This window comes from Centropristis striata, chromosome 5 (assembly GCF_030273125.1).
Source record: "Centropristis striata isolate RG_2023a ecotype Rhode Island chromosome 5, C.striata_1.0, whole genome shotgun sequence".
NCBI lineage: Eukaryota > Metazoa > Chordata > Actinopteri > Perciformes > Serranidae > Centropristis > Centropristis striata.
The window spans coordinates 40,939,338-40,964,289 of record NC_081521.1 but is presented as its reverse complement, the minus strand read 5'-3'; the positions used below and the strand labels follow the sequence as shown (position 1 = coordinate 40,964,289).

At 38.5% G+C, this 24,952-nt stretch overlaps 1 protein-coding gene across 1 annotated transcript in view; it reads right to left on the bottom strand.

The window, feature by feature from the left end:
- Window positions 1-24,952, bottom strand: part of LOC131972118 (protein bicaudal D homolog 2-like) — a 71,833-nt gene that overhangs the window by 5,767 nt on the left and 41,114 nt on the right. The window contains exons 3-9 of the mRNA XM_059333886.1: window positions 20,650-20,802; window positions 18,808-19,022; window positions 17,445-17,691; window positions 11,912-12,169; window positions 10,739-10,942; window positions 8,733-9,281; window positions 7,388-7,539 (exon numbers count right to left, since the gene is read on the bottom strand). Coding sequence (XP_059189869.1) covers window positions 7,388-7,539; window positions 8,733-9,281; window positions 10,739-10,942; window positions 11,912-12,169; window positions 17,445-17,691; window positions 18,808-19,022; window positions 20,650-20,802 — 1,778 coding nt within the window. The remainder of the gene's footprint in view (window positions 1-7,387; window positions 7,540-8,732; window positions 9,282-10,738; window positions 10,943-11,911; window positions 12,170-17,444; window positions 17,692-18,807; window positions 19,023-20,649; window positions 20,803-24,952) is intronic.

The window sequence follows — 24,952 nt, the reverse complement described above, 5'->3', positions numbered from 1 at the left end:
AGAACACATTATTTAAGGATAACTAGGTCTGGGTTCTTATGGGTTAATGTAGCAAAGAATTAGTTGGGTTCTTGTGAAAACTGCAGACATAATATGAATCCCTGAGCTGCATGTTAGAGATGCTAACACCAACAGCCATCAAGACTAAAACAACAGAAACTGAAGCACTTTCACAATGACCTTTCCTCCAGTTGCATGGTGGTTTGCGCCACCACCAGGTGGAGCCATTGATCCACACAGCACAGACCTGGTGAGTCCAGCAGAGCATTATCTTGCATTATTAACTAATGATTTCATCACCCATTCCTGTCCCTTCTTCTAAATTCCCCATCTCAAATATTTTACAAGATGCGTGACAACTTCTGTCCATCCAAAGCTGCCACTACTTGCTGATACTCTGTACTCTGTACCTGGAACAGGGTATTTCTCCAAATAATATATACAAATGCATGTTTCTGAGGTTTGTACGGTGTTGCTTAGGTGTATAATTAACAAACATGAACATGGGGAAAGATCTGAGTGTAGCTTATGGCTGTAGCTCCTGATCATGTAGTGGGTGGAAGTTAAAAATGGATCATGAAAACAAAGGATGAAAGCATTAACCTAGGGGTCACTGACAGGATCCTTCCTACGTCACCTGAGGAACAGGCCGAGGAGGGGAGAATAATGAAGATGGAGTAGAGAGGAAGGCGTTTCGTTGCTTCAAGATGAAGCTGTTCACACCTTGTGTCTACTTTTCCAGATGAAGTGAGACTGCACTCTTAACCCATTGACGCCTAAAACTTCCTGTAAAACCTCTGGGTGATTTTAAAATCAGCCCCTAAAACCTGAAGTTTTTCTGCAAATTCAATAGAAGTGTCAACGCTTCTACTAAATAATAGATTTTTCAGCCTCTGTAGCAGATAGAAATGAAATTCAAAAAGTATTTGAGAGCTTATACAAATACTACAAAACGACGTATCTGCTTTCCAGGCTTCAATGGGTTAAACCTTCCATCTCTGTGCAAAATAGCACAAGACATGACAGCTGTCCCCTTCCTGCTAAATATCACCGAGTGCTGCACTGCGACATTATCACCTCTCTCTCTCTGCGCCCTCGAATGAGTGTATGTCTGTGTGTGTGTGTGTGTGTGTGTGTGTGTGTCTGTGTGTGTGTGTGTGTGTGTGTGTGTGTGAGAGATGGACAGGTATAAAAAGTGGGTCACTCAAGGGGATTTTCAGCTGGGGTGTTCATATCTCTGCTCTCCATCTGCTTGTTGTTGTGTTTCCCTTTTCATTTTCATGCCTTTCTCCTTCACTAAACCATTTCCCCTCTTTCTTTTTATTCCCTTGCTCTCTCATTCACCTCTCTCTCTCTCAATCAAGCCCTCTCTGCTGCCTCTTATCAAGCCTCTCCAGCCTCTTTTCCCTCGCTGCTGTCTCCGTCTGTCTGCCTGCCTGCGTCAATCACTTTCTCTCTCTCTCCATCTTGATTATCCCTGCTTTCTGTGTTGCTGACAGAGCAATCTGAGTGGCATTCTCCAGTAATGACTGACACACCTCTATGAAGGGAGGGGTGCTTGTTATGTTGGCAGGCAGCTCCCTGTCACACTAAAACCCTTCTGAAATCATGTAACTACTAAAGGTAGCCTCACCCTACTCCCTTTTCTCTGCCTGGTATTAAAGTATTTATTTTATTTGGAAACGCCCCAACCTGCGGTGACACTTCACAAACTCTTTGTGTTTTTACACCACAAGAATGCAGAAATTGTACTTGTGCAATGCTGTTCATCTTTTGTACTCCAATGACTGCAAGCTGGAACTGTCGTTTTCTCAGAAGGCATGTGAGATATAATGTTATTGTTTGGTCAGTGGTTGGAGGCTGCTTTAACTACTGCACTGCAAAAAACTCCAATAAAGATATCTTCTTAAAAGCCACCTCTCCTCGTTGGCTTTTAACACCACGAGTGTTGATTTTATGATTTTTTGTTTTTATTGTATTCATGCATATTTTATTTTGTGCGGGCAGTACATTTTACATTTTATTTTATTTATTTTTATCCCATTTTTAATTTATTTTATCTTATTGCATCTTACTGTTCTATTGTTTACTCCATCTCTTTGTATTGTGTTATGTATTTATTGTTTGTGCAGCACTTTGGAAACCTTGTGTTTGCTAAAATTGTGCTATATAAATAAAGGGGATTGGATTGGATATCAAGTCATAAATTATTTTCTGAAAAGCAGAAAATTTGCCGATAGGATGAGATTCTTGACTTGTTTCCAACCAAAATAAACTTACTTGCTGCACTAGGGACAAGTCTTAACACATCTATAAATTATTTTCTTGTTTAAAAAACAATCCTGAAGGCAAAACCTGAGACCAAAACCCCCACAAGCAACTGCAGATATTGTTGCTGTGTGTGGTGCTGCACGTGGTGATACGCCACGTGACCTCTGGCCTTGCCAGACCACCATACAAACAGAAACCATACCCTCCCCTCTTGTGTATGCAGTTTGATTCCCAGTGGGACACACACCCAGACAACAGGGATCAGTGCTGCTTCATTAAACCCAGTATGAGATGGGGGGGCGATCTGGGAGGGAGGGGGTCGGGGTGCGCCTTCAGACGGCTCAGCCACTGTTGCATGGTGGGGGGGACCAGAGGGAGTGCGTTTTTTCCCGGGAAAATAACAGAGGAGTCTATTCTAGTGAGTGGAGGGATACAATAGGAGCCTTTCTGGCCTGCTGATGGGTGTGATAGCACAATAGCTGAGGGGGGTCGGGAGTCTGCTGCTGGGCTTCTGAGGATGAACAGTCATCATATTCACATCACTGACAAACAGGCACTTTATATGCGTTTTGCTGCGATTATTTACAGCAGCCAGCAGCATTTATGACTTCATAAGGAAACCTCAGCCATTGCAACATTCATCTTTAACAATCAATAAGGCCTCTGAAGTTCAGGAACACACACAACCTCTTCAGCTGTTGTCTGGACCTGGATTGGTCACGGTGGGATGGCTATCATAGAGAGCAGGGAGGAGGAGGCAAGAGAGGCAAGAGAATGAGAGAAAGAATGATGGAGAGGGAAGAGGAGGGCGACTGGGGCTTTAAGTTAGAGAAGAACATGTAAGTTAGGCTAACGGTTTGCCTGCTAATCAGTATGAACAGGAGCTGAGAGCAAGTCCAGGCATGTCTCAGGAATGTTAGAGGCAGGAGCTTATTGTTAACATGACACCAGAGACTGCAGCTGGAGAGGCACACATACAGAAAGAGAGAGGGAAGCACGTACAGGCGGCTGAGAAAAGCTTTCAAACATTCTCACTGAACAAAATACACTTTGAGTACCTTCGATCTATGACAGAGGGGCACAGATCTCAGCATGAAATCACATAATGGCACAAAAAATTCACATTCTTGAAACTCCACTCCACCTTCCTCTTTGTCAAAGACCACACATTTAAATCTGAGAGTTTTCCACGTCTCAGAAATCCACCTTTAGTGGCGATTACCATGAAAAGAAAAGACTGTCAAATTAGGCTTCTGTAGTGGGCTTTAACTGAAGGCCTGTTCCCTTCCTCTCTTTCTTTTCCAGATGACTAGAGAACCGGGTGTTTGGCGGTGAGGAAGGACGGAAGGGGGGACGGGGATACAAAAGGAGGGGGAGTGTGGGAAACCTCGCTCAGGCGAGTCCCCCCAGCCTCTCAATGAGTCCCCTGACCCAGCTCTGTGCCGTATAGGACAGAATTTACATACCAATATGTGAATCCCATAAACAGAGAGAATGTAATTCATGCATATGCACCAGAACAGTGACAGAGTAGTGGGACTGGAGCCTCAAGACCATCACCACAAGGGGAGGAGCTTTGTGCACAAGGAGGAGAAACACATGGGTTGATGAAAGGTGGTAAACAGCCAGCTGTAATGTGTTGTTGTCATTATCTTAAGCCTCTAGAGCAAAAGAAGATTAAAGGCACTTCACAATGGCTCTACTCCTTCACAGCATATATGATCTCACACCTTTCCTGCTCTGCTGTATCAGTGACAAGTGATACAACTCACGGGCCCCTAGAGCCTAAAATATGATGTCATTAGTAGGAGCGAGACCGGGTTCCCTCTTAGCCTCGGTCGCCTTTGGTCCAAATGGTTTAGCAGTACTCCTACAGTTTGTTTGTTGTTGTTTTTTTCCTGTGCGACTATGCATGTATGTCTGGGTGTGTTTATGTGTTTGTCTAAACTGGGTATTTTGAATTGTACATATTTTTTTTCTTTTTATATTTATATTTTTAGAGACTCTTAAATGTTGCACTTACTGGAGAGCACTTTCGTTGTACATGTGACAATGACAAATAAAGACCTATTCTATTCTATTCTATTCTATTCTATCCTTTAAAAAAATCTTTCCTGCCACATGCCATCACACTGTACAATAACAGATAATAGTCTGGTTCATTACATACTGTCTATGCACTTTATGTGTTCTTTATGCACACTGTTCATTGCACCTTATTTGTTTCATAGCATCAACATTTTTATACTGTATATTCATATTTATTCTGCACTGGAGTTCAATTCTACTCCTTAATACATACTCCTTCTTTAGACACTTTATATTTTATTGTATTTGTATTGTATTTATATATTTTATTGCTTGAAGTATGCCTAGGTTGTTCTTTTTATTTAATTGTCATTGTCTATGTGTGTAATGCTGCTGCTACACTGTTATTTCCCAGCTTGGGATAAAGTAAGTAAGTAAGTAAGTATGTATATCTATCTATCTATCTATCTATCTATCCATCTAACCATCTATCTATCTATCTATCTATCTATCTATCTATCTATCTATCTATCTATCTATCTATCTATCTATCTATCTATCTATCTATCTATCTATCTATCTATCTATCTATCTATCTATCTATCTATCTATCTATCTATCTATCTATCTATCTATCTATCTATCTATCTAACTAACTATCTAACCATCTGGCTCTGCAGTGCACCAAAAACCCCATGACAACACACACTCTCATATTTGCAGACAGGAGTTTTCTTGCTGTGACTAATTGATTAGACACTGCAGATACTTCAGCAAGCACACTACAGGGATAGGTATCGAACTAGCGTGTAGGTGAGGGCTGTTGAGCTGCCCACACATTCCCTCTATAACACCGTCTATCCCCACCTCTCCACCCTCTGCACAGCTTGAGCTTTGCTGTGGATTGCAAAGGAGTCTTAAATGCAGAAGGAAAGACGGTCTCAGCATATCAGAGCAGCCATCTGGACCGGAGCTGATATTTACAGTAGGCATCAGCATCTTAAAAACATCCACAGAGGGGACAAGCAACTCAAAAAGTGAGTTATGCATCAACTAAGGAATTTATATAACCACATCTAAAAATACATACACATGCCCAAACACAAATATTCTAGAATTTTCCAATATGCATAGACAAACACAATAACAAACACACAAACAAGCAGTGTGTGAGCACTTAGTCTACAGTGTGTTGAGGGGTGGATGTGTAATCCAGACCAAGACGAGGTGGGATTATACACAGAACCTTTGACCGGCTTCTCTTTGGAATCAGAAAAGATTAGTGAGTGTGACAGCCCATCTGATACACACACACACACACACACACACACACACACACTTACACTGGTCAAAAACACTACTTAAGAGACATATTTAAATGATACCCAGATTAAATACCTTCTGTGCTCTATATCAGTATCAGTGCTAGTATCCCTCCCTGACCACCATTATCACAAACAAACAATAAACACGTCATTTTACACTAATACCACGAAGCAGCAACCTCTGACCCTGGAAGGCGAAGCCAGTATATTTAACCCATTGAAGCCTGGAAAGCAGATACGTCGTTTTGTAGTATTTATATAAGCTCTCAAATACTTTTTGAATTTCATTTCTATCTGCTACAGAGGCTGAAAAATCTATTATTTAGTAGAAGAGTTGACACTTCTGTTGAATTTCCAGAAAAACTTCAGGTTTTAGGGGCTTATTTTAAAATCGCCCAGAGGTTTTACAGGCGTTTCAGGCGTCAATGGGTTAATCTGTACTCATTCTAATGGCCAGCAGGGGGCGACTCCACTGGTTGCAAAAAGAAGTCTGGTTGTATGAAAGTCTATTAGAAAATTACTCTACCTTTTACTTCATTTATTTCCTCAGTAAACATTATTCCTAATGAGTTTTGTCGTTACTACTAATTTCAAGTTTTCTCTAATACAGCATGAAGTTTTTTTTGTAAATAATGGTCCCCTTTAGAGAAAAATAGTCAATAAATCAGGGTAATCTTTATGACAGGTGATGTCACAGTGACTTTGTCCATTATATTCATACAGTCTATCGCAGGGGTGTCAAACTCAAATACACAATGGGCCAAAATGTAAAACTTGAATAAAATCGCGGGCCAACATTGAACAAATAAACCTTTTAATATATACCAAACATGTTTTGCTTTAACATTAAATATGGAACCAGCAACGCTTATAAACATACAATATATAACTAAATAGTGCAGACATGCAAAATCAAATTTCAAATAAAAAACACATCAATGTCATTAATTTATTAAATAAAAATTAAATAAAAATCGTATGCCTCTTTTCTATTTGCATCCTTCTGATTTAAATATCAAAATAAAGTTTTTCCAACAGGTAAATACATTTAAAAATAAAATAACAATAATAAATCTAGTATTAGCGGTAAATGCGCCGTATAATACCGGTGGGTCAGCTTTTATAGTACAATAATAATATAATAATTTGGTATTGCCTCATGGGCCAGAGTTTGACACCCCTGCTCTATCGGTTCAGAATTAGTTTGGGATTCATGCAAAAGCATGTGCTTAAACAATTTGAGTTTAATTCTCATTATCATGCACATCTTACAAGAAGAAAGAATGATTTACATATTCCTTTCTGTAGGAACTCTGTTGCCAAATTCTAATTTGTTTATCAAGGTGTTAGACATAAAACATCTAACAGAATCATGTTCCTCTTTAAATACTTTTAAGACCAAGCTAAAAAAATCCCTATAGATGTTTTACACCTTTGTATTTGTTTTGTTTGTATTTTTTTATTTTCATCTAGCTATGTAATTTAAGTAAAGTATAGTTATTTATAGGTTTAAGAGGGAGGGTTGTGTATATAAGCCTTTTGGGCTTTTTGATCTTTCCTGCATTTTCTTTTACTGTTTCTTGTACTGTTATTTCCTAACGATTGTATGTTTTTTAAGTGCAAACAACAATAAAAAAAAAAAAATAAAAAAAAAAGACTGCTTCGGTGACATTTAAAGTGACGTTAGAATGGTTTCTTCAGATGAATGCTTTTGTTTCTTCTGTTTTATGTCCTGATGTCCACTGAGCAGGCATGGTTCTTACCGTGTGGCGAACATGGCTCGGAGAGAAGAGAAGGTGGCGGCGTCCTCTTTCAGGGCTTTGAGCTCATTCCTCAGTTTCATCATGGTCTCGGTCACCATGGCCTTCTCGTTCTCATACTTGCTCTTCAGATTGGCCAGAGCGACTTCAGCTGTCTGTGGGTGGACGACAAGAACAAAAGGCTCAGAGCAGCTGGAAGGCGTCAGGGGAGGATTTCCTGCCACAAGAAGTCTGCTAATAAGGATCTTATTACCTGTGTTTTACTTTTTTCTTAGGTCATTAAGGCCCAACAGCCTGCAGTTATTATGGTTAGCTTCTGGTTTAAAACCCATAGGTGTGTGGTTTATTAGGGGCTCAACTCAACTTTATTTGTAAAGCACTTTAAAACAACAACAGCCGCAACAAAGTGCTGTACATAAACAAACAGAACAAGGGACAATAAAATAAATAAAACAGGAAATAAACACTAAAATAAATAGATTCATTGCTTTTTAAAAGACAATTTAAAAAACAATAAATAAAAGCAAACCATAAAAACACTAAAACAAGAGCAGAGTCTCATGCGTGGTTAAAAGCCAAGAAATAAAAATAGGTTTTAAGATGAGTTTTAAAAATGACAGTGACAGTGAGGAGGTCACTGAGTAACCACACACACACACACACACTTTAAAGGGCTACCAGAGCAACTGCATACACACAGCGTCTCTGGCTTTTGGTTCAGAGAGACTCAGGACAGCTGACATCATTGCTGCCGTCTCCACCAGTCTGTTTGTTATAGATCTTGTCTGCATTTGCTGCAACAGCTGATTGGACCTGAAATAGCTGACACACTCTTCTGCTTCTGTCTTTCAATGAAAACTGACAAATGTTTGAGAGTGATACACTCTCAGAAAATAAAGTACAGAACTGTACCTTTAGGGGTACAATGGCTTGTCACTGGGGCAGTACCCTCAGGAGGTACAATAGAGACCAATATTGTACCTCTGGTGGCAATTTTGTGCCCTTATTTTGAAGTACAAAAAGTGGACCTTTTAAAAAGGGTACGAATTAGGCCTTGATAGGGTACAGTATAGTATCATTATTTAATTTCATATATTTTTGTGTATCTACATTATACAAAAGACAAGAAGAAAGGGTACATTTATGTACCTTTTACCACTTGGGTACATATATGTGTCATTTTGGCCCTCAAAAAGGTACATATGGGTAAATTAAGGTCCAATAATTGGCCCTAGGGGGTACATTAGTGTTGATAGTACCTCGGGGGACAAAAAAGGACTCGTACTGTACCCCTATTTCTGAGAGTGTACCCACTTAGTTAAACCCACATTCTAAATGCGAAACCGACCTGCTTGTTGGCCTTGAGGACGGTCCTCAGGGTTGCAATCTGCTCCCTCTTGGTGCTGAGCAGGGATTTCAGTTTGAGGATCTCCTCCATGCAGGCTTCCTTGTCCTTGTCGGCCACGGTGCCGAGCTCCAGAGAGGCCACCCTTTGGCGCGACAGCTCCGTGGTGCGGTCCACAGCCAGCTGCAGGTGCTTGATCTGGTCTCTGATGATGGCCACCAGATTGTAGATGTTCATGGGCTCGCGGCGGTGGTCGGACACGGGCGAAGGCAGCGAGGAGACGGGCGAAGGGGCTCCGTCGCTCAGGTCGGTCCTACTCGGCTCAGGGAAGAGGCCCTTGGTGAGCAGGATGGGGGAGCGGCGCCCGCGGCCCTCGGGGCTGCTGCGACCGCCCTTACCCTCCTTGTAGAAGTCGAGCATGACGCGGTTGGGCGTCTCGTTGTTGCACATGCACACGTGGTTGTAGAGAGTGGCCAGCTCCTCGCTGAAGGTGACCAGCTCGTCCTGCGCCACGCTGAGACTTCCCTGGGACTCACCGGCCACATCGCTCAACTGTGGACAAAAAGAGAGAAAATCAGTCAGTTAGGAACACAAAGTTTATTAACCCTCTGGAGTTTATCTATTTATTGAAAATACAAGTTTTATTTACAGTAATGACTTTATTTATATCTGATATGTAGACAAGCTGAGAAAGCCAGTTGAAAGTTCAATCATAGGAGCTTTCACAGTGTGCCATTTATGTTTCTAGAACAGAGGTGTCAAACTCTGGCCCGTGCGCCAAATGTGGCCCGCAGTATAATTATATTTGGCCCGCGAGGAAATACCAAATGACAACCAGAGCTGGCCCGCCGGTATTATACAGCGCAAATAATACTACAAATCCCAGAATGCTCTGCTGGTGTTTTGGCTTGAACACAGTAGATCAGTGTGGAGCAAACTGAGCAACAATTAAAGTTGTCTTTATGCACTTTTTCTTGCTAGTCCAAGGCTTGAATGGCTGCACATTCATTGAAGGATATTATTATTATTAGTCATTTGGTTTATTATTGTTATTTTATTCTTACATTTACTTTTAGCCTGTTGAAAAAGATTACTGTTAAATTTAAATTTAAAGAAGGCCGAAAATAAAGGGACATTTTTATTTAAATTTTATTTTAGAAATGAATGCCATTAATGTGTTTGTTTGTTTGTTTTATTTGATATTCAATTTTGCATGATTGCAATATTAAGTTATATCAAGCTATGGTTGTTCAATTTCATTTGAACTTGTTTGGGTAAATGTTTTCAATAAATGGCCAGCGACTTTGTCCAAGTTTTAAATTTTGGCCCACTGTGTATTTGAGTTTGACACCCCTGTTCTAGACCATTTTTAAAATGTGAATTTTCTTTCTACAATGAAAACTATGACTATTTTTAATTGACATGCGGATAGACTGTTTTGTAGTTTTATTATTTATTATTTTTTTCTGCTGTTTTTGTATGTATAAATTGTAAAAAAAAACAATAAAAATGGTACATTTCCATAGAAACCTGTGTCTTTTATTTGTATTTTTGGTTCCTGACAGCTTTATACTTAACCCATTGAAGCCTGGAAAGCGGATACGTCGTTTTGTAGTATTTGTATAAGCTCTCAAATACTTTTTGAATTTAATTTCTATCTGCTACAGAGGCTGAAAAATCTATTATTTAGTAGGAGCGTTGACACTTCTGTTGAATTTCCAAAAAAACTTCAGGTTTTAGGGGCTTATTTTAAAATCGCCCAGAGGTTTTACAGGCGTTTCAGGCGTCAATGGGTTAATTAAAATAAAATGAAACATCTGACTGATAGCCAAGTTTGTGTGGAGAAAAAGGAGCCATGCATGTGATGTAAGGACAGACTGAAAGATGCTAAACAGAGACAGAAATGAATGCAGAGGAAGTTGACAAATTTGAACCAAAATCTCCTGGACTTCAGAGGTTTAAAGCAACAAATCAACCTTTTTATCAGAATGTCAAGATCTACTTCTCACCTTGCGCAGCTCCTTCTCTAGCTTAGCCTTCTCTTCTCTCTCTGAGTAACACGCCTTTTCCAGAGTCGCCAGCTTCCCGCCCAGCGTTGTGACGTCGATCTCCAGGCGGGTGCGCTCCTCTTCGTAACGGGACTGACAGGCCTGATATTCTGTCTTCAGAGTCTTCAGTTCCTCCTTCAGCTCCCCTGCTTCAGACACGGCAACCTAGCGGAGCAAGATCAATGGTTGAGAACATATAAAATCTGAGTATAAACTTGGGATGTTTCTAACGGCTAATTCCGGCTGATGTTTTCACTGAAGTTTAAACTTTAAATAATTAAGAAAACACACAAAAAATATTGCATATTATAAAAGTTATTAAATTGTTAATCATAATGATGGAATGTGTGGTACTTGTATTATGTGCATTATGAAAAATACCGATTATACTACAAAACATGATAACTCATTGAATAGAAATGAATTCACTAATGACTAATGGACTAAAAAAAGACACAAAATCACAAAAAGACACCAAAAGACCCAAATGAATTAAAAAAAAGACACAAAATGACCAAAAGAAGACACAAAATGACAAAAAAGACACCAAAAGACACAAAATGACTAAAAAAGACACCAAAAGACACAAAATGACAAAAAAGTCACCAAAAGACACAAAATGACTAAAAGAAGACACAAAATGACAAAAAAAGACACAAAATGACCAAAAAGACACAAAATGACTAAAAAAAGACACAAAATGACTAAAAAAAGACACAAAATTATAAAAAAGACACCAAAAGACAAAAAATGACCAAAAAACACACAAAATGACTTACAAAGACATGAAAAGAAATCAAAAATGGACAAAATAGCCCAAGACTCCATAGAGTTAAGTTGTTAACCCATTTCTTGTTCCCTGAAAAAGGCCTACTTGTATAATTCTGAAATGTACATTATTTTCCAGTTTTGGTTAAGCTTACCTTTTTTTATTTACCTCTGGCAGTTCACCACTTACCTTTGGACCCTTTCAAGCTGTTCATTTGACTTGAACTGCTTGAATTTCAATAAAAAACTGGAAAAATCGGGGCGTTCTAAAACTTTTGACCGGTAGTGTACATTGCCAATTTAAAATGTAATCTGACTTTTTGTCCTGTCTACAATAAAGTATTGTTATTAGTATTAGATGGGTACCTTGTACTTGCACTCCAGAATCTCAGGTCCGTTGATGTCCACCTCGTAGTAGTCTCCATCTTCGTGGCTATCACGTTCTTTCTCGTTGTCCAAGGCAGACTGGCGCTCCTTGCTGGCCTGGAGCTTGCGGATGGCGTTGAGGTTCTCCGTGAGGCGGTTGACCTTCTCCTGATGCTCGGACAGAGCGCCGTTCGCCTGCTCCAGCTGTTTCTGGGAGTCCTGCAGGGTGGACAGCAGGTTCACCTTCTCACGCTCCATCTGAGGAGAGAAGCAAGAGGATAGGAAGTGATGTCATCATACTGTACATCCATCATCAGTGTCAGCAGTCGAGCTGAGCAATTTATCAGAATTTTATAGAAATATTTAAAAAAAAATACCCAAATCGCAGGATCCGCAATATTTATTAGTGCAAAATGTGTGTCAAAATCTGTCTTTACAGACTTACAGAAAAAAAAAAACATTTTAGGTACAGATCCTCGAAAAAAAATCACCATGATTTTAATATATATTTCAATGATGGTGATAATTATAACAATGCAATAACAATTGTTGCCCCCTAATATCATAAATCATGCTTCAAATATGAGTCAAAATATGTGTAATATTATATTTTTTCCAATTTGTTCAGCCCTTGCATTGACTTAAATTATGGACTTTTTTAAAAAATATGACATGACAGACTTACAGAAAAAAAAAAACTTTTTAGATACAGATCCTCAAAAAAAATCACCATTATTTTAATATATATTTCAATGATGGTGATAATTATAATAATGCAAGAACAATTGCTGTCCCTTAATATCATAAATAATGCTTCAAATACAGTGGTGGAATGTAACTAAGTACATTTACTCAAGTACTGTACTTAAGTACAATTTTGAGGTACTTGTACTTTACTTGAGTATTTCCATTTTATGTAACTTTTTACTTCTACTCCACTACATTTTTAGGCAAATATTGTACTTTTTACTCTAGGATTTAGCTGCCAGCTTTAGTTACTTTTCAGGTCGAGATTTAACATAATATATATGATCAATGTAAAGTGATTAGACGTTTTTTTAATTAAATCTTTTAACAGTATATTTAGTAATTAAATGAGCCCAATCTTTACAAAATTAAAACGCTGCATACATTAAATCATCAATACAAATAATGTAATAATATATTTAGAATATATAAAACAATCATAGTGGGTCCTCTTGCATAACCCGAGTACTTTTACTTTTCATACTTTAAGTATATTTTAATGCTGATACTTTTCTACTTTTACTTCAGTAAGATTTGGATGCAGATGGAGTAATTTACCAGGGTGGTATTAGTACTTTTACTTAAGTAAAGGATCTGAATACTTTTTCCACCTCTGTTCAAATATGAGTCAAAATAATGTGTAATATTATATTACACATCTCTGCTTATTGCACACGTTATTCCACATTTAAATTCCTTGGTAACATGATGATGTGAATGATTCCTTTGTGAATAGACCATATTAAATCAGTGGATTATCTGTCATGTGGTAACTCTACCCCCCAGCTTGTGTTGCCAGGTATGTGAGGCTCTCTGCCCGCTAGTCCAGCATCAGAGGCAGGAAAACCTTGAGAATCTGCTGGACTGGGTTCAGCTCAGCACTGGCAGAGACACTGGGCAGGTCGTCTTACACACAGTGGTGCTGATAATACAGGCACTGAGCTGTTTCACAAGCTGATCTGTAAATAATGTAAATGCATCATGTACATGCTCATCTGCATACATCTTTTATTAGCACAGAATATATAATGATTCATTTCAAAAAGAGAGGGGAAAAAGGATTGATTAAGATGGCTCATCATGTTGAGAGTCACTTATCATTCCGTTATATCACGTATCTCATGTTAAAATATAAAGTATGAAAGCATGACACTGTAGATTGCATGTATTTAACATGTCATTTTTTTTAAAAAAGGCCATCATTTAAGTCAATTAGGGGTGGGCGATATGGCCCGAAAAGAATATCACGATATTTCAGGCTATTTATGCGATAACGATATTCTTGACGATGTTACCAAATACTTGATTGTAATATGATTATTTTTTTTGTCTGTATAAATAAATAAAAATCTAAAATGTAGTGTGAAGTGCAAATCTCAACAGTTGCCAAATACAAAAAAATTTACTCTTGACTCTGGATTATCAGAAAATAATAAAAACACCATTTAGGGGTTCCAGGGACATATTTTAATGACATTTTGTAAAGGAGAATAAAGGTTCTTGTATGTTTTATTTAAGGCATCTTATTTTGACAGTCTTCTTGTAAGTTCTGTGGTGGATTCTCTTAACACACTGTGCTCTTATTTTGAAAGCTGCATGTGTTTAGCGACAGGGAGTAAGTAGCTTTTTGTGATTAAAACAACTTTAACCACTACATCAAGAAGGAGGAACGTTGCCAATATCATGATATCCATTTTTTTTAACCATAAAAAAAATATACCGATATTATCGTGAACGATACGACATGGCACACCCCTAAAGTCAATGCAAGGGCTGAACAAATTGGAAAAAATATAATATTACACATATTTTGACTCATATTTGAAGCATGATTTATGACATTAGGGGGCAACAATTGTTATTGCATTGTTATAATTATCACCATCATTGAAATATATATTAAAATAATGGTGATTTTTTTGAGGATCTGCACCTAAAAATGATCTTTTTTCTGTAAGTCTGTACAGAATCTGACAGATTTTGACACATATTTTGCACTAAGAAAACATTGCGGATCCTGCGATTTGGGTATTTTTTTTATATTTCTATAAAATTCTGATAAATTGCTCAGCCCTACTGCTGACACTGATGATCTCACATTTCTACAACATTATTTTTATTAAGAAGAAGGCTTGTGGGCAGCTAATACAAATTATTGTGAAATCATATACATTGCCAGGGACTAACAGGGTGATATCCGAGGAGCGGAGGTCTAGAATTGATCATTTGAGTACCTAATCAATAAAATAAGATGGTAGCAGAGGAGGAGAGTGTGGCCAAATGAGTAATGGAAGCATTTAGTTGGCTCTGCTCTGATTCCTGGCTGGAATCTGAGGAATGACCTGGCGGGAGACTTCAGCAGGCGGTGCGACATGCTGCTGGGTCATATCCAACACAGAGCTTTGACACAATAGGATGTGTTCTATAAGTGGACCACATAGAACACATTTCTGATGTTTTAAAAATAAAAATACTACCTCTAAATCTCAAAAATCTGTGATGTGACATAAGCGTTACAATGGGCGTTTATGGTATTTATGTTTATGATATTTTTTGTTTTAAAATAGAGAAAAACTAGACACATTTTCTGCTTACAGAGACACACATTTTTCCTATCTCCATAACATACATCAAAATTGTCACTTTAATTTGTTCAGGAAATATGGTCAGAACAAGTTAAATGCAACACAGGACACCCGATTAGAATTGTTAAATGGGTTTAAACTTAGCCTAGTAACAAAAAATAAGCTTTTTAAAATTAGCTACTTTTACACATTTCTGTTTCCAGTCACACAGTATGTGTCGCTTAGGGACTTAATGAGTTAAGGTGAAGCATAAAGCTGAATATGGGAGATTCTAGAACAGGGGTCTCAAACTCAAATTACCTGGGGGCCAAGACACAAAATGACCCCAAAAAAGACACAAAATGACCAAAAAACCCCACATAATTAGAAAAAAAAGACACAAAATGATTTGAAAAAGACACAAAATGACCAAAGAAAGACACAGAATTACCAAAAAAAGACACAAAATTATTAAAATAGACACAAATACCAAAAAAAGAGACACAAAATTACCAAAATAAGTAATTAAAGGGACCTTCCACATTAAACTTTCATATCAAGGTGGGGGCCACAAAATATCGTCTTGAGGGCCGCAATTGGCCCGCGGGCCGCGAGTTTGAGACCCATGTTCTAGAAGATTTAAAGTGTTGGGTTCTTATGGGTTAAACCAGCCACCGTGTTTATGTTTCATCAAGGGAGCGAAAAAACCCTTAATCCCTTAGACCTCAAAACAATCATTATCCACAGGTTCCTCGCTCTTTGTGGTAACCATGGCGCCCAATCAGGCGTGGCCTTGGACTCATGGGGTGATGAGCAGGCAGATGGCAGGTCCTCTGGTGCCACCACCCGCTGCCTGAGAGCCCAGCCCAGCCTGGAGGGTGTGTGTGTCTCCCTGGATTAGCTTTGCTGGGATTTAGATCCCTGCAGCAGCAGGTCTGGGTCAGGATCTACTGACTCACTCACTCCTTCAGACACACCTCCAACCTAATCACACACACACACTCACCGGCCACTTTATTAGGTCAAGTGTGGACTTAATGAAGTGTCCGGTGTGGTTTTTCAGGGTTCGTACACTTTAGCAGTGGTCAAATTCAAGCATTTTTCAAGGACTTTTTCAAGCTTTTCCAGTCCCTTACACCTAAGTTGCATGTCTTAGATGAGTACTTACATACTAAAAGGGGGAGATTTCACTGAACCAAACCAACAGAGATGGTTTTACACTTTTAGGAGGAACGCTCTTCATTTCAGATAGGCTACTCATTATTATTTACATTGAAGATGTGATTATCTATAGTCTATAGATGGATATAGTCAGATTGCAAGAGAAATACAGTAAGAATTTCAAGCATTTACAAGCACTTTATCCAAAATCCTTGAAGCACTTTTTAAACCTTGAAAATACAACATTTAAATTTAAGCATTTTCAAGGATTTCAAGCACCCGTACGAACCCTGCGTTCTACTGCTGTAGCACATCTGCTTCAAAGCTGGACATGTTGTGCCTTTAGACATGGTTGTAACCAGTGGTTTTTGAGTTACTGATGCTTTTCTATCATCCCCAACCAGCCTGGCCATTCTCCTCTGACCTCTGGCATCAACAAGAACTGCCATTCACTGGATATTTTATCTTTTTCAGACCATTCTCTGTAAACCCTAGAGATGGTTGTGTGTGAAAATCCCAGTAGATCAGCAGTTTATGAAATATTCAGACCAGACCGTATGGCACCAACAACTCTGCACATTCCAAGTCACTTAAATCACCTTTCTGATGCTTGCTTTAAACTCTTGATTATAACAACATGCCTAAATGCAATGACTTACTGCCGTGTGATTGGCTGACTAGATTTGCATTAATGAGCAGTTGAACAGGCGTACCTAATGAAGTGGCCGGTGAGTGTCGTCTTGCTGTCTTGAGTTATTTTATGGTAACTCTGTCAATCCAGTGAGGTTGACAAATTATTCATAATATGATGAATCATAAGCTTGGCAAATAAACTTCACCAATCTAATCCCATATCAAGAATATCTCAAGAAATAGTCAACGTGTTTTATTTCTTATGAGACCATTATCTTGCTTTTGATTCTCTCTTCACTGAGTACACCTGAAGTGAACGCAACTCTTGCTAAAACAAGTTATTTACATATATAGATTTTTACTTGTAGAATGGAGGTCAGTGATATATTTTGCTGTTTTTTAGTTTTCCACTGTGGTTTAGAACAAACCTGCATCAGCTGCTGTTTGAGCTTCTGGATCTCTGAGATGTTCAGTTCGCTCAGCAGGTCGTCGACGAGGCTCGGCGCCGGATGGAAGAGATCTTCCTTCTTGGGGGTGGAGATGCGGTTGTCGTAGGTGATGGCGTTGGCCAGTTTGGTGAAGCCGTTCTCGTATCCGTGGAGAGCCTCGTCGTTGTTGGGCTCAGTGGAGGCGTCGTCGCTGAACTTGAGACCATCCAAAGAAATGCTGAGAGGGCTGATGGGAAAAGGTGAGACGAGTCATTTAGTGTTCTTCACAGAATTAACCCATTGACGCCGGGAAAGCATTACCGCATTTCTACCATTAAAACCGGGAGCGCTGTTGCGTCACTCTACCATTAAGGCCGGGACAGCGGATACGTCATTTTGTAGTATTTGTATTTTTTTCCACCTATTTTTGGTCTCTTGGCCAATGAAATGCATCAGAACATGATCAGAATACATGCGGGAGTGTCGCAATGCATCATGGGACTTTTCCAGAACTTTAAATCATGGAGGAAGACGACTATAGCGGAGGCATATATATCTATATAGATATATATCTATATATATATATATATATATCTATAGCGGAGGAGCTCAGCAGGAAGTGACGGAAGAGATCTGATGAAAACAGCGCCGATGATTTTATTGCTGATCTGGACTTTGAACCCTCGGAACCAATCGACCGGCATTTATGGATGAGGAATATGTTTTTAGACGACATATTTTCACCGAAGAACAGACAGATTTGTGGCCATCTGGAGATAATAATATTATTAATAATATATTAATATTAATAATAATAATTGATTGTGATGATGATATAAGAAATCATGACTGTTTATGTCTTATATTACTTCATGCGTCGTTGAGTACCCTGAAAAGTGCAATATATAAAATGTATTATTATTTATTATTATTATTATTATGATAATTTTTTTTTATTACAGTAGGCTAATGAGAACTATGTCTTGTTCTTCCAGTGGTCATATCATGTTAGCATCTTGCTAATGGCCATGTATTAGTATTATGCATAGGATTTTTTATTCAGTCAAATGTAACATTTGCTGAGTTTGTTGATTTTTTAAAAAACTTTATTGAAGGTTTGGACAAATAAACTCAACTTCGTATGAAAGCCACGGGTATAAGCTCTCAAATACTTTTTGAATTTAATTTTTATCTGCTACAGAGGCTGAAAAATCTATTATTTAGTAGAATTTCCAGAAAAACTTCAGGTTTTAGGGGGTCATTTGAAAATCGCCCAGAGGTTTTACAGGCATTTTCTTCCAGGCGCTTTAGGCCTTAATGGGTTAAACGAGGCCTGTAAGCATCTTGTTTGCATGTTTTTTACCTGTGACAAAGAGTGTCTCCGATGTTCATGTAGTGGGAGAGCTCTTTCCTCAGGGACGCCTTCAGCTCCCGCTCCGTCTTGATGGTCTCCAGAGCTTCACTCAGCTGGCGCTCTGAGATCTCTTTCAGGCGTATAGCATCCTCCAGCTGGCTGTTTAGGAACTGAGTGTCTTCCTCTAGACGACGGATCTCGTGCTTCAAACCCTCAAATTCCACCTGGGCAGAATAGGAGAGGGAACACCTTTTTAGAGTTGCTTAGAAACAAACACAACAAGATGCAGCTCCAGTGGAAATGAGCTGTCAGGCTGCTTCATGTGTGGCAAACCATCTGGATCAAACATAATGGCATTATTCAAGATAATGTTAATAGAGAACATATCCATTTCATTTCCCTTTCTAATTAGTTTTTAAGTTGATTGGATTTGGGAATCTTTTTTATATTGGGTAGGAGCTGCTTTTGTTTTGTCTCCTGCCCTCTGTGATGGATATAGAGAACATAATCCAAGATGACAAGGGCATATGGGAAGAATTAACAGCTCAACCATAAAAGCCAACATCAAATGGAAATATCCTACTTGGAAATTCAGCTCTGTTTTATGTCTGCAGATGTGCAGAGGGGGAATTTTTTTTCTTTCCGCTCATTTGACTAAAACCCAGGAAGTGTTTTCTACCGTGAAGTGTGAGAATCTCTGTGTGAAGAATTATAGTCTGTCAAACACGCTACAACCAGCAGCTCCAAGCTATCGAGAAAACAAAGGAAGCTGTTTATCTCTTTGCTGTATCAGAGGATGTTTTTTATTATCATAATTAAATCTGAATATTAAAGCGCTGTCTAATCAGTACAAGAAGGAGACAGACAGACAGAGCTGATGAGTGGGAGGTGGAGGGCTTGTAGGGCTACTAAGATGCTGTAAGATAGTATGTAAGATGTTTTTTAGTACTTGGACGAGATGCTGGAAACTACCAGTTTAATTAAGCTTAAATAAGAAGACTGCATGATGATAACAGGCAGCAAATGTAAAATGTACCAAGAAGGGGATGTTTTGCTCTTATTCTCCTATCCTATCCTATATTTTCTTTGCAGCCATCAGTTGGGGCAGCGGCGTAAGGGCTTGTGACTCTAAAAGGCTAAACAAGCTGATTAGGAGGGCTGGCTCTGTGCTGTAGAGTCCCTGGAGGTGGTGATGGAGGGAAAGATGGTGCAGAAATTGTTGAGTATTATGGACAACAACACGCATCCTTTGCACAGTCTAGTGTGTAAACAAAAGAGTGTTTTTAGTTGGAGGCTACGGCAGCTAAGCTGCAGAAAGGACAGATTCAAGAATACGTTTTTACCTCCTGCAATTGCACTTTATAATGACTCCCCTTTTAGTAAGGACAGAAGAATATTTATTTAATATTTATTTAAATTTTAGCTTAGCTGCTTATACTGTATTTACCAAACTGTATTTTTGCACATGTTTTTTTGCACATGTATATTTGCACACATGTTTATTTATTTACACACCTGTATATTTGCACACTTGCTGTAACTGTTATCTATGAGTAACAGCTACTAATGCACATGGACCATCCATTCACCTTCCTCTATACTAGGCTATGTATTGTGGGCTCATGTTCTGTATAGGTGGAATATGTATGTATACATGTGTTGTGTTGTGTTGTGTTGTGTTGTGTTGTGTTGTGTTGGCTGCTGGAACACCTACATTTCTCTGCTGAGATGAATAAAGTATTTCTTATCTTATCTTATCTGTCTTCTCTTATAAAAATGAAACCCCATTACTCATGTTTTACATAATTTTAACAATAATCATATAGAAGTGCAGCACTTTTCCACCCTCACCTGGCTCTGTTTGAGCACGGAGACCTGCTTCTGCAGCGAGATGTTCTCCTCCTCCAGCTCGCTGTAGTCCTGCAGCAGACGAGCCTCCCGGAACTTGTACTCCTTGATGTCATCACGCAGCTGGTTCCTCTGAAGCTCCACCATCTGGCTGCTCTGTAGACGGAGGAAGAAGAGGAGGAAGAGCTGTCAGTGACCACTACGTCAATCTAGTTTGAGTGAGTGTGGGAGAGACGGCCATTGATTGGATATTGTTGCTTTAGCGTAACTGTTAGTGTCACGTTGGGTCTTTAACAGCTAAATCTTGCTAGATAAGAGAAGGCTCCCATCTGGCCAAACACGTCTTGTGTGTGTGTGTGTGTGTGTGTGTGTGTGTGTGTGTGTGTGTGCCAGGTGTCTCTCTGGGCAGTGGGCCACAAGTGTGCCGGCCTGCCAGCTCCGATGGCACCACAGACTGAAGCCTACTTATCTCTCTCATGGTGACAGGCATTCATTCAATGGCTGGAAAGCACTCTAGTGCTCTAATTTTCTATTGAGGACTTGGATTAGGCTTCATTCTCTGTACAGCAGTAGTTCTCAACCTTTTTGAGTGGCGACCCCCAATTTAACATGCATGTTGTCCGTGACACCCTCTCACTGAACACAATCTCACACGCACAGTTCAGATCACCCAAAAAAGAAACAAAATGACCAAAAAAAAAGAAACAATATGAGCAAAAAATACACAAAATGACCAAAGCAGACACAAAATGACCCAAAAAAGAAACAAAATTACCAAAAAAGACACAAAATGTCCAAAAAAAAGAAACAAAATGACCTAAAAAGACACAAAATGACCAAAAAAAGACATTAAATGACCAAAAAGACTAAAACACATGAACACTTTAACACAGTGGAGACAGAGCTGACTTCCAAAATGATTTGACGACCCCCAGAAATCAACCCCAATTGGGGTCCCGACCCCAAGGTTGAGAATAGCTGCTGTAGAGGACCATACAAGGACTAATCAGCGCAAATTGTTGAAATCAGAAATTGTGGTAAAAGCGTCTGAATTTTTGTTGTATTTTATAATACATGCGAATACTTTGAATGTGTGTCAGTAGGCCATGCAATGTAATATAAAAGAATATGTTAGCATCATGTTCAAGATAGCACTGGTACTTATAATATTCTCTAAATCAGCTGTTCTCAACCTTGGGGTCGGGACCCCAATTGGGGTCGCGAGATGATTTCTGGGGGTCGCCAAATCATTTTGGAAGTCAGCTCTGTCTCCACTGTGTCTTTTTAGTCTTTTTGGTCACTTAATGTCTTTTTTTGGTCATTTTGTGTCTTTTTTTGGTCATTTTGTGGTCAATTTGTGTCTTTTTTTGTTATTTTGTTTCCTTTTTTTGGTAATTTTGTGTCTTTTTTGGTAATTTTGTGTCTTTTTTTGGTCATTTTGTGGTCAATTTGTGTCTTTTTTTGTTATTTTGTTTCCTTTTTTTGGTAATTTTGTGTCTTTTTTTGTCATTTTGTGTCTTTTTTGGTAATTTTGTTTCTTTTTGGGGTAATTTTGTGTCTTTTTTGGTCAATTTGTGTCTTTTTTGGTAATTTTGTGTCTTTTTTTGGTAATTTTGTGGTCAATTTGTGTCTTTTTTTGTTATTTTGTTTCCTTTTTTTGTAATTTTGTGTCTTTTTTTGTCATTTTGTGTCTTTTTTGGTCATTTTGTTTCTTTTTGGGGTCATTTTGTGTCTTTTTTGGTCAATTTGTGTCTTTTTTGGTAATTTTGTGTCTTTTTTTGGTAATTTTGTTTCCTTTTTTTTGGTCATTTTGTTTCCTTTTTTGGGTGATCTGAACTGTGCGTGTGAGAACTACTGCTCTAAGTGCAGCTGGCTTTCTCTTGCTGCTCAAGAAAGGCATCATTAATTATATAAAGCTTAGAGAGGTAAGAATCGTGCCCTTCCCCCACTCGCAAACTGACAGAAACTGAAGGATCCGATCAGCCGCACTGAGCCACCCGTGTCCTTACTACCTCGTCTATCGCCTTGTTTAACCCTCTCGTCTTCTGTCAAGGTCTGCCACTGGCCTGTTACACCTGCTGGCTGCCTCATCCCAAAACACTAGATCCCCACAGCACATATGGGCGGGGGAGTCTTAGCCGGTGGCTCTCAGGGACATAGCAGATAAAAGCTCTGAGGTAAAGAGATACTCGCTGAAGGACGGTGGGCCTCACCCTTTCTGAGCAGAACACACAAACATGTGTGTAATGTGAGAAAGAGGAGGGGGAAGCATTTGAAATAGATCTCTGTATTCAGCACTGTCTGAACTGACCTTGAATGTTGACGTGTGCAAACAAGCATGCCACTTTTGTGTTTGTGTTTGCAGGTGGATGCAGCGCTACGAGTCTGCTAGCATGACAGCTAGAGCTGTTATCTCCTCAACAAGAGTGGAACCTGTTTATTTATGCGAGACAGTAAGAGAAGAACGTGTGCATCGTCGCTATGGTTGTGATTTGCTTGCACTCAAAAAAAGCAAACTGGGTGTCTGTTACCTTCTCCTTAGTCTAACATCTAAGCTTCTACTAAATAGATGGATAGATATATAGATAGATAGATAGACTTTATTTATTTATCCTTAATTAAATAATTAAATAAAAAGAAAAACCTAGGCATACTTCAAGCAATAAAATATAAAAATACAATATAATATAAAGTGTCTAAAGAAGGAGTAGAATAGAATTCCAGTGCAGAATAAATATGAATATACAGTATAAAAATGTTGGTGCTATGAAACAAATAAGGTGCAATGAACAGTGTGCATAAAAAACACATAAAGTGCATAGACAGTATGTAATGAATGAAATAAAATGATGTTTTGTGGTTGAACAGTTTTAAAACATGTAGTTTTAGCATAAAATGCAACACTTTAAAATTTACTAGAATACTTTATGTGAAAACAACTTAATTAAATTGCTGAATATAATACTCTTTAAAAAATATCTATTTCCTGAATAATTCCTATTATGTTCATTTTCATATGATAAAGGTAATCTTTTAGGCTAAACCACTTCAACCTAACTTTGTTTTGTTGGCTCAGCACAATTAATTCATGTCCTGCACTATTTTAAAAAGTAGTTGTAACTACCCTATTAAATAAAGTCACTCTTAATAATGTCATGCACGTTTAAATGGCCCAAGAAAATTATTTTAGTATTTTACAATTACCCTTACAAATCTAGTTGGACTGAGCCCTGGTAATTAATTAACAGCAACGCAAATACATCATGTTGACCCGACATATTTAGATTTTGTTCACTCAACAAAACTGTTTCTCGCTAAATTAAAGCATTTTATTTAGGTGGAAATTATTTCTTAAATGACATTAAATGCTGACTGCATTCTTTTTTTTCCCTTCCCTTTTTTGGGAGTAATTAACGCTGCATTAAATGGCTCTTTAGCTAAAATAATAAATATGTTTTTTGTTTTGAGTCGACTTGGAACTTAAGTTGCCTTAACTAAACTCGACTAGACTCAACTTGACTTGACCTTCTTAGGTTAATTAAAGCATTTTATTTAGGTGGAAATTATTTCCATAATTTTATTTGGTTCTGGGAACAAGTTATTTTTTTGAGTGTGTGTGTTTATGGCTGCATGTGTGTGTGATGTGTGTCTTTCTCTCAGCAGAGTTGGCAGAGATAAGCTAATGCTAATACCAGAGGGACAATTAGCCTCCCGATCCCTCGCCAGGTGGCCCCTTCCTCATGCTGTCACCATGTGAACGCATCACGATCCCTTCAATGACCGCAGGAAGTCAATCCTGAGAGGATTTCACTCTGCAGAAGTCAACGCTTCCTTCAGAGTGGATACACATCGTAATGCTTCTTTTATTGAACTAGAGTTGGTAATAGGCTGGTGGTGACATGTATCCAGACACACCATTTAATATCCAAAAGGGCCTTTGGTTTATTAGTGACACTATTCATAACAGAGTATGGAATTACATAGCAGAGATTTGAGTCATTGTGACTTGGAGTCACTGTTTTGACTTGCAACTTGACTTGACAGAAAATAAATGACTAAAGCAGGGGTGTCAAACTCAAATACACAATGGGCCAAAATGTAAAACTTGAATAAAATCGTGGGCCAACATTGAACAAATAAACGTTTTAATATATACCAAACATGTTTTGCTTTAACATTAAATATGGAACCAGCAACGCTTATAAACATACAATATATAACTAAATAGTGCAGACATGCAAAATCAAATTTAAAATAAAAAACACATCAATGTCATTAATTTATTAAGTAAAAATTAAATAAAAAT